Here is a 10,610-nt window from a genome sequence, read left to right as displayed (position 1 = left end):
GTTGGGGGGCTTTTAGGGGGGGGCTACGGGGGGTTTTGGGGGGGGGTTTAGGGGGGATTTGGGGGAGTTTCGGGGGGATTTGGGGGCTTGGGGGAGCCCCAAGGGGGGGATTTTTTATATGGGGGGGGGAATTTTTGGGTTGGGGGGGGCATTTTTTGGGGTTGGGGGAATTTTGGGGGGCTACGGGGGGTTTTAGGGGTGGTTTAGGGGGGATTTGGGGGCTGGAGGGGGAAGTTAGGGGCTTGGGGGAGACCCAAGGGGGGGATTTTTTTATTGGGGGGGGGGTCCTGGGGGGGTTATTGGGGTTTTAGAGGAATTTTGGGGTCGTGGGGGGGGGCTTATTGGGGTTTTAGTGGGATTTTGGGGTTATGGGGAGGATCTTTGGGTGGTTTGGGGGGAATTTGGGGGGGGTCCTGGGGGGGCTTTTGGGATTTTGGGGGGATTTTGTTGGATTTTGGGGGATTTCGGTGGGATTTTAATAGGATTTTAGTGGGATTTTAGTGGGATTTTAATAGGATTTTAGTAGGATTTGGGCTCCTGCTGGGCTTTGCGACCTCCCCCATCCCCCAAAATCCCGGGGGCCGTTCCGGGGGGGGGCCTTCCCTATTTGTGGGGGGGGTCTCCCCTAAAATTTTGGGGCCCCCCCCCAGCGAGGGGGGGGGAGGCTCCGTGCATCACCTCGGCGGGTTTCCAGTTCCTCCTCCTGGACACCCCCGCTCAGCTCTGGTACTTCGTCCTCCAATACCTGCGGGGTGCCGAGGTGAGGGGGGGGTCCCCCCGACCCTAAAAGCCCCCCCCGTGTCGTTTCGGGACCCTAAATTAATCGTGGGACCCCCCTTTTTTTGGGGACCCCCCCCCCCCAAAGGCGCGCGGGATGGACCTGGTGGAGATCCTGGCCTTCCTCTTCCAGCTCAGCTTCTCCACGCTGGGGAAGGTTGGAGGGGGGGGATTTGGGGTTTTTTTGGGGGGGGATTTGGGGTTTTGGGGGGGGTTGGGGGTTTGGGGAGGGGGTTGGGGGGGATTTGGGGGGGAATAAGGGGGATTTGGGGGGAAATGGGGGGGATTGGAGGGGGATTTGGGGGGGAAATAGGGGAGAAATGGGGTTATTGGGGGGGATTTGGGGTTTCTTTGGGGGGATTTGGGGTTTTGGGGGGGGATTTGGGGTTTTGGGGGGTGTTGGGGGGTTTGGGGAGGGGGTTGGGGGGGATTTGGGGGGGAATAAGGGGGATTGGAGGGGGATTTGGGGGGTAAATAGGGGAGAAATGGGGGGGAAATGGGGGGTATTGGGGGGGATTTGGGGTTTTTTTGGGGGGGATTTGGGGTTTTGGGGGGGGTTGGGGGTTTGGGGAGGGGGTTGGGGAGGATTTGGGGGGATTTGGGAGGATTGGAGGGGGATTCGGGGGGGGAAATAGGGGGGAAATGGGGGTATTGGGGGGGATTTGGAGGGGATTTGGGGTTTTTTTTGGGGGGATTTGGGGTTTCTTGGGGGGGATTTGGGGTTTTGGGGGGGGGTTGGGGGTTTGGGGAGGGGGGTTGGGGGGAATTGGGGGGGAAATGGGGGGGATTTGGGGGAAATAAGGGGGATTGGAGGGGGATTTGGGGGGGAAATAGGGGGGATTTGGGATTTTTGGGGGGGATTTGGGGTTTTTGGGGGGGATTTGGGATTTTTTGGGGGGGATTTGGGGTTTTGGGGGGGGGTTGGGGTTTGGGGAGGGGGTTGGGGGGGATTTGGGGGGGAATAAGGGGGATTGGAGGGGGAATTTGGGGGGGAAATAGGGGAGAAATGGGGGTATTGGGGGGGGAATTGGGGGCTGGATTTGGGTTTTGGGGGGATTTGGGGGGGAATAAGGGGGTATTTGGGGGGAAATGGGGGGGATTTGGGGGAAATAAGGGAGATTGGTGGGGGATTTGGGGGGGGAAATAGGGGGGAAATGGGGGTTTTGGGGGGATTTGGGTTTTTTGGGGGATTTGGGTTTTTTGGGGGGGATTTGGGGTTTCTTTGGGGGGGTTTGGGGTTTTGGGGGGGGTTGGGGGTTTGGGGAGGGGGTTGGGGGGATTTGGGGGATTTGGGGGGGTTGGAGGGGGAATAAGGGGGATTGGAGGGGGATTTGGGGGGGAAATAGGGGGGGAAATAGGGGGGAAATGGGGGTATTGGGGGGGATTTGGGGTTTCTTTGGGGGGGATTTGGGGTTTTGGGGGGGGGTGGGGGTTTGGGGAGGGGGTTGGGGGGGATTTGGGGGGGATAAGGGGAGAAATGGGGGTATTGGGGAGGGAATGGGGGAATTGGGGGCTGGATTTGGGGTTTTGGGGGGGATTTGGGGGTTTGGGGGGGGATTTGGGGGGGAATAAGGGGGATTTGGGGGGGAAATAGGGGGGGATTTGGGGTATTGGGGGGGATTTGGGGTTTTGGGGGGGATTTGGGGTTTGGGGAGGGGGGTTGGGGGGGAATTGGGGGGGAAATGGGGGGATTTGGGGCTGTTGGGGGCAAACTGGGGGCACTGGGAGGGAACTGGGGGTTATGGGGAGGACTTGTGGGGGGGTAACTGGGAGGGAACTGGGAGGAACTGGGATGAACTGGGAGGAACTGGGAGGAACTGGGAGGAACTGGGCGCCCCCACAGGACTACTCGATGGAGGGGTATGAGCGAGTCGCTGCTCACCTTCCTGCAGCACCTGCGCGAGTTCGGGCTGGTCTTCCAGAGAAAGGTGGGGGGGGGGCACGGGGACCCCAATCCCGACCCCAATCCCGACCCCGATCCCGGCCCCGATCCCGGCCCTAATCCCAGCCCCAGTCCCTGGCCCCTTTTATCTGTCCCCAACCCCGTCCCTGTCCCGTTTCTCGTCCCCGTTTCCCTGTCCCCATCCCTTTCTGTCCCCATTTCCCTGTCCCCATTTCCCTGTCCCTATTTCCTTGTCCCCCATTTCCCCGTCCCCATCCTCGTTCCCATTATTTCCCTGTTCCCAGCCTCATCCCAAATCTTGTCCCTATTTCCCTGTCCCTTTTCTTGTCCCCATTTCCTTGTCCCCAACCCTATCCCCATCCCTTTCCCTGTCCCTATTTCCCTTTCCCTATTTCCTCATCCCTTTCCCTGTCCCTATTTCCTTGTCCCCATCCATTTCTGTCCCCAACCTTGTCCCCATCCCAAACCTTGTCCCCATTTCCACGTCCCTATCCATTTCTGTCCCCAACCCTGTCCCTATTTCCTTGTCCCCATCCATTTCTGTCCCCAATCTTGTCCCCATTTCCCCGTCCCCATTTCCTTGTCCCTATTTCCCCATCCCCAGCCTTGTCCCCAGTTCCCTGTCCCCAACCTTGTCCCCATCCCAAATCTTGTCCCTATTTCCTTGTCCCCATTTCCCTGTCCCCATTTATTTCTGTCCCCAGCCTTATCCCAAACCTTGTCCCCATTTCCCTGTCCCCATTTCCCTGTCCCCCATTTCCCTTTCCCTATTTCCCCATCCCTTTCCCTGTCCCCATTTATTTCTGCCCCCAGCCTCATCCCCATTTCCTCATCCCCATCCCTTTCCCTGTCCCCATTTCCCTGTCCCCATCCCTGTCCCCAGCCTCATCCCAAATCTCATCCCCATTTCCTTGTCCCTATTTCCCCATCCCTGTCCCTATTTCTTTGTCCCCATTTCCCTGTCCCCATCCCAAATCTCGTCCCCATTTCCCTGTCCCCATTTCCCTGTCCCCATTTCCCCCTCCCCATCTCCCCCTCCCCATCTCCCCTCCCCACTCCCCCCTCCCCACCCCTTTCCCTACCCCCCATTTCCCCTTTCCCCACCCCATTAACGTCCCCATTTCCCCCCCCCCCCAGCGCAAATCCCGCCGCTTCTACCCCACTCGCCTCGCCATCGCCCTGGCCTCGGGGACCTCGGGGACCCCCCCGGACCCCGACACCCGCGGCTTCGTCCTGGTGGAGACCAATTACCGCATCTACGCCTACACCGGTAACCCCAAAACCCCCCCTAAACCCTTTGGGGGACTTAATATTAGGGTTTTCACCCCATTTTTTGGTGCCCCCCCCGTAGATTCGGAGCTGCAGATCGCCCTCATCGCCCTTTTTTCCGAGCTCCTCTATCGCTTCCCCAACCTGGTGGTGGCTCAGGTGACGAGGGACAGCGTCCAGGCCGCCATCGCCAACGGGATCACGGCCGACCAGGTGGGGTGGGGGGGGCCTGGGGGGGCGTTTTGGGGGGGTTTGGGGGGTCCTGGGGGGGATTTTGGGGGGTCTCAGGGGCGTATATGGGGGTTTCAGGGGGATTTGGGGGGTCCTGGGGGGGTTTCAGGGGGGTATTGGGGTGCAAATGGCCTTTGGCAATGGGATCACGGCCGACCAGGTGGGATGGGGGGGTCCTGGGGGGGATTTTGGGGGGGGTTGGGGGGTCTGGGGGGGATTTGAGAAGTCCCAGAGGGGTTTTGGGGGGATTTGGGGGGTCTTAGGGGTGTCCCAGGGGGGTATTGGGGGGTTATTGGGGTGCAAGTGGCCTTTGGCAATGGGATCACGGCCGACCAGGTGGGGTGGGGGGGGCCTGGGGGGGGCGTTTTGGGGGGGTTTGGGGGGTCCTGGGGGGGATTTGGGGGGTCTCAGGGGGGTATAGGAGTGTCCCAGGGGTGTCCCAGGGGGGTATTGGGGTGCAAATGGCCTTTGGCAATGGGATCACGGCCGACCAGGTGGGGTGGGGGGGGCCTGGGGGGGCGTTTTCGGGGGGTTTGGGGGGTCCTGAGGGGGATTTGGGGGTCCTGAGGGGTCCTGGGGGGGATTTGGGGGGTCCTGGGGGGGTTATCTGGGGGGTATTGGGGTGCAAATGGTCTTTGGCAATGGGATCACAGCCGACCAGGTGGGGTGGGGGGGTCCTGGGGGGTGTTTTGGGGGGGTTTCAGGGGTCCTGAGGGGGATTTGGGGGGTCCTGAGGGGTCCTGGGGGGGATTTGGGGGGTCCTGAGGGGTCCCAGAGGGGTTTTGGGGGGATATCGGGGGGCTATTGGGGGGTATTTGGGGGGTATTGGGGTGCAAGTGGCCTTTGGCAATGGGATCACGGCCGACCAGGTGGGGCGGGGGGGTCCGGGGGGGCGTTTTGGGGAGTTTTGGGGGGTCCTGGGGGGTATTTGAGAAGTCCCAGAGGGGTTTTGGGGGTTTCAGGGGGATTTGGGGGTCCTGGGGGGGTTATCCGGGGGGTATTGGGGTACAGGTGGCCATCAGCAACGGGATCACGGCCAACCAGGTGGGGTGGGGGGGGTCCTGGGGGGGATTTTGGGGGGGTTTCAGGGGTCCTGGGGGGGATTTGAGAAGTCCCAGAGGGGTTTTGGGGGGTCTTAGGGGGGTTTCAGGGGGGTATTTGGGGGGTATTGGGGTGCAAATGGCCATCAGCAATGGGATCACGGCCGACCAGGTGGGGTGGGGGGGTCCGGGGGGGGCGTTTTGGGGGGGTTTGGGGAGTCCTGGAGGGGATTTAGGGGGTCCTGGGGGGGGATTTGAAGGGTCTCAGAGGGTTATTGGGGGGTCCTGGGGGGGTATTGGGGTCCCTGGGGAGCTCTGTGAAGCTTTGGGGTTCCCCATAGGATGTGGGGGGGGGGCTTTGGGGTGCCCCTGGGGGTACCGGGACCCCCCCTCAATTTACCCCCCCCCTTCAGATCATCCACTTCCTCCGCACCCGGGCGCACCCCATCATGGCCAAGCAGGTGAGTGGGGGGGGGGGGGGACACAAAAAGGGGGGGGTCCCCTGGTTTTGGGACCCCGACCCCACATTGTCCCTGTGTCCCCCCCCCCAAAGACCCCCGTGCTGCCCCCCACCATCACCGACCAGATCCGCCTCTGGGAGCTGGAGCGGGACCGCCTGCGCTTCTCCGAGGGTGAGGGGGGGTCCCCAAAATCCTGGGGGGGTCCCCAATATCCTGGGGGGTCCCCAATATCCTGGGGGGTCCCCAAAATCCTGGGGGGTCCCCAACTCCCCCCCCAAGGGGTCTCCGACCCCCCCAGGGCATCCCCAACATCCCCGGGGTGTCCCCAATGCCCTCAGGGGGGTTCCCAACATCTTTGGGGGTCCCCCAACCCCCCCCCAGGGGATCCCTTCTGCCCCCCCCCCAGGTGCATTTTTGGGGTGTTCCCCCCCCCAGGAACCCCAATAATTCAGAAGGGACACTTGGGGGTGTCCCCAAGGGGTGGTGGCTTTCCCTGGGGGGGGTGTCCCCAAAAGTGAGGGTGTCCCCAAAGGGTGGTGGCTTCCTTGGGGGGGTGTCCCCAAAAGGGGGGTGGCTTCCCTGGGGGGTGTCCCCTAAAGGAGGGGGTGTCCCCAAGGGGGGGTGGCTTTCCCTGGGGGGGTGTCCCCAAAATTGGGGGGCATTCCCAAAATGGGGTGGCTTCCTCTGGGGGGGGGTGTCCCCAAAACGGGGGTGTCCCCAAGGGGGGGTGGTTTCCCTGAGGGGGTGTCCCTAAAGGATGGGGTGTCCCCAAAAGGGTTGGTGGCACCCCATGGGGACACCCCCAAACAGAAGCATCCTCACTAACCCCCCTTTGTGCCCCCCCGTGTCGCCCCCCCCCTTTTTTTTTTTTGCCCCCCAGGGGTGCTGTACAACCAGTTCCTGTCGCAGGTGGACTTCGAGGTGCTGCGGGACCACGCGCGGGCTCTGGGGGTGCTGATTTTCGAGAACCCCGGGCGCCGCCTGATGGTGGTGACCCCCGGGGGCCACCCCGACGTCAAACGCTTCTGGAAGCGGCAGAAACACAGCGCCTAAAGCCCCCCCCCCCCCAAAATGTGTGTCCCCCCCCCCATCCTCAGGGGGGGTGACAAAAAGGCAGCCCCGCAACTCCCCATCCCTTTTTGTTTTGGTTTGGTTTTTTTTATTAAGGTGGGTTTTTTAAGTGTAAATAAAGGAGTTTTGAGCAAGCTGCGGCGTTTAGGGGGTTAAAATGGGGATGGGGGGGGGGAAATGAAGTTCCAAGCAGCAAATCCCAGTCCCCCCAGTAGCCCCCTCTGGATCCCAGTCTCCCATCAAAAGCTTTGAAATGTTTTGAAAGGCAATAAAAAATCAAACGATAAAATAACAAATCAACGAATAAAATAACAAATAATATAAAAAAATAAAAATAAAATGAAAATATAAAAAATTTTTGAAAACATAAAAGATATTTGAAAACATAAAAAATATTTTTAAAATATTTAAGAAACATTGAAAAATATAAAGAATAATTTAAAAATATTTAAAAGTTTAATAAATTAATAAATAAAAGCCAACGTTTCTCTACTCTCAAGGGCTCAAGCAGCGGAGCAGGTGGGACCAGAAGGTCCCCTAGACCCGAAATACTAAATTTTAAGTTAAAAAGGAAGGTAAACGCGCACGCGCTTGTCGTTAGGGATGGATTTGGGGGAAGAAAAAACAAATTTCGGACAATAAAAACCGCCCAAGGGATGGAGCCTCCCCCACACCCCAATCCCCGACGAAGGCCGCTCCGCGTCTGTGGGCGCCACCGCGGCCACCCCCCTTATATAGGGCAGGGCCGGACGCGGCCGAGTCAACCGCGGCGTGGGCTTCAATCAGGTCCGACCACGCCCCTGGAACGCACGGGGCCGCGCGGGCCGCGGTTCTCAACCAGGTCCGACCCCAAACGGCCTGGTCGGGACCAGGGGGAGCCCCGCAGGGTCCCAGTGTCCCCAGCCCTCCCCTAGACGCCAATTTCCCCAGTGACCTTATCTCTACACCTGGAACTCCTCCTTAATCCCATTTTCCAGTAAAAAAGAGCAAAAAAGGGGGCAAAAAACAGTCTTACGAGCCACATCGTGTCCCTGCAAGTATTCAAGGGACTTTTGGATATCGCCCTCCACATCATTTAAGTCCTGTTCAGTTCGGAAGCACTCAGGGAATTAGACTGGGGGGCTAATTACTGTAGAATATCTTAGACTGGAAAGGGCCTTAAAGATCAGCTGGTTCCAACCTCTCTACCGCAAGATCTGGAAGGGGCCTCAGCGACTTTTCTTTATGCGAGGGGACAAATAGACAAAGGCTTTAACTAAAAGCTTATTTTGAGGGAAAAAGGTTTTTTTTGTAAACAAAAACTGCAGCAGTAGATACTCCGACAACTACCACTAACGCTGACGCTCTCCCACTGAGGAGTTCCGCCGCCGCCCCCCTTATATAGGGCATGGCCGGACGCGGCCGAGTCAACCGCGGCGTGGGCTTCAATCAGGTCCGACCACGCCCCTGGAACGCACGGGGCCGCGCGGCCGCGGTTCTCAACCAGGTCCGACCCCAAACCGCCTGGTCGGGAGCAGGGGGAGCCCCGCAGGGTCCCAGCGCCCTCAGCCCTCCCCTAGACGCCAATCTCCCCAGTGACCTTATCTCTACCCCCCAGCCTCACCTGGAACTTCCCCTTAATCCCACTTTCCAGGAAAGATGGAAAAAGAGGCCAAAAAAAAACAACAAAAACCTTCATAGGACCCATGACTTGTGCCTGCAAATATTCAGGGGACATTTAAATAACACTCCCCATACACTTTAAGTCCTGTTCAGCCCAGAAGCACTCAAAGAATTAGACTGGGGGGCTAATTACTGTAGAATATTTTAGACTGGAAAGGGCCTTAAAGATCAGCTGGGTCCAACCTCTCTACCACAAGATCTGGAAGGGGCCTCAGCGACTTCTCTTTATGCCAGGAGACAAAGACAATGTCTTTAGCTAAAAGCCTGTTTTTTGGGGGGGAAAAAAATGTTTTCTTTTAGTGAACAAAAACCCGCAGGAGTAGCTATTGTGAGAACAACCATCCCTCCCCCTACCGCTTTCCCACTGAGGGCGCCGCCGCCGTCCCCTTTATATAGGGCATGGTCGGACGCGGCCGAGTCAACCGCGGCGCGGGCTTCAATCAGGTCCGACCACGCCCCTTGAATGCACGGGGCCGTGTGGCCGCGGTTCTCAACCAGGTCCGCTCCCAAACGGCCTGGCCGAGGGGAGGGGGGAGGAGCCCCTGGAGCTTCCCCTTGATCCCATTTCCCTGTAAATAGGGAAAAAGAGGCAAAAAAACTGCTTTTAGGGTCTGTACCAGCTGCCCGTGAAGATTCAGGAGACGTTTAAATAATGCCCTCGGCGTCCTTTAAAATTTCCTCAGCCCTCAGGCAATTAATTGGACCGGGGGACTAATTATCATGGAATAACTGAAAATGGAAGGGATCCTAAAAGCTCCCCTGGCTCCAAGGAATCATCCCAGGGGACAAACAGACACATGTTTTAACTAAATACTTATTTTTGGGGCAGAAAAAGGGGTTTTCAGCAAAAAAAACCCTGCCACAGTAGCGATCCCAGTCCCTCCAGGAGCACTTTTCCATCTCCCAGTTCCTCCCAGTAACTGGCTGTGGATCCCAGTTCCCCCAGCAAGGTAAAAGAGGCTTCTCCCCATCACCAGATCCTCGCAGTGAGCTCAGGACCAGGACGAGACTCATCCAGAACCTTCCTCTGGCCCTCAGGGGATACTGGAGAGGCATCTGGACAATGCCTCGTTAAGATAATTGCGCTAATTTGGTCTTTGTGGAGCTCTGAACCTCATCAGGTGGAGAGGGGGAGGAGGGAACAGAGCCCAGATCCCAGTCCCCAGATCCCAGTCCTCCCAGTATCCCCACCACCAATTGCTGCCCCAGTCCCAGTCCCTCCAGTATGAGACCTCCGCATCCCAGTGCTCCCAGTCCTCCCCTAGACCCCGTCCCCTTCCTCTTCTCCCCAAAATCTCACCTTTAAATCCCCCTTGACCCCATTTTCCTGTAAAAACGGGGGAAAAAAAGGGCAAAAAACTCGGACAACTCCAGGTCTCACCATCGCCACCCCAAAAGCACCAATTCCCAGACCTTCATCAGGTCCTTAATTAGCAAAAAGTGATAAAATTGGCGTTCCTGCGGGGTTTTTTTCCCACCCAGAAGCTGGATTTGGGTCAACCCCCCCAAAAATCCCCGTTAATTTCTGGGAGGCTCCGGGATTTGGAACCCAGCACCCCAAAAGGTCCCCACACCCTCAATTTCATGACAATTAAGGAAGAATCAGGCAAAAAATATATATTTATTTATTAAGAGTTCATTCTGAGGGAGCAAAAAAATGAGTTTTTAACCCCTTTGAGGGGAAAAAAAATTAATTTAATTTTAATTTTACCCCCCCACACCCCGCTGTACCCCCTCAGCACCCTTTTCGGCCCAGTTTTATCCCATTCCCTGCCCTCCCCCCCCCCTTTCTGCAGCTCCAGAGCACCCAATTATCCCATCCCCCCCCCCCCCACAGTTCTGGAGATCTGGATGGGCGGCTGCTGCCAGCACCCTGGGGGGGTCGGGGGGGGGCCAGGCCAGGGCGGCGCCTGGGCTCAAAGCAGGCGGCTGCAGCACCCGGCTGGGCAGGTGGGGACCCCCCCGGTACTGGGAAGGAACTGGGACCAGTATGGGAGGGAACTGGGACCAGTATGGGGGGGCCTAAGGGGGATGGGAGTGGGGTAGGGGGGGCTGGGACCAGTTTGGGGGGGAACTGGGACCGGTATGGGGGGGCCTAAGGGGGATGGGAGTGGGGTAGGGGGGCTGGGACCAGTTTGGGGGGGAACTGGGACCGGTATGGGGGGGCCTAAGGGGGATGGGAGTGGGGTAGGGGGG

The 10,610-nt window shown here is 58.5% G+C and overlaps 1 protein-coding gene across 1 annotated transcript; it reads left to right on the top strand.

The window, feature by feature from the left end:
- Positions 1-526: 526 nt before the first annotated feature.
- GTF2H4 (general transcription factor IIH subunit 4) lies at positions 527-6,888 on the top strand (the record flags this gene model as incomplete). Its single annotated transcript, XM_084307197.1, is given in 9 exon segments — positions 527-760; positions 866-934; positions 2,621-2,635; positions 2,637-2,705; positions 3,818-3,950; positions 4,032-4,162; positions 5,634-5,681; positions 5,774-5,852; positions 6,562-6,888. Coding segments are annotated over 9 exon segments (951 nt in total), but the record flags the coding sequence as incomplete, so codon positions are not given.
- Between the last annotated feature and the right edge of the window lie 3,722 nt (positions 6,889-10,610).

The sequence above is a fragment of the Netta rufina genome (assembly GCF_964035555.1).
Source record: "Netta rufina genome assembly, contig: SCAFFOLD_180, whole genome shotgun sequence".
In the NCBI taxonomy this organism is placed as follows: Eukaryota; Metazoa; Chordata; class Aves; order Anseriformes; family Anatidae; genus Netta; species Netta rufina.
The sequence above is the reverse complement of the archived record's forward strand: the minus strand, read 5'-3'. Positions and strand labels throughout refer to the sequence as shown.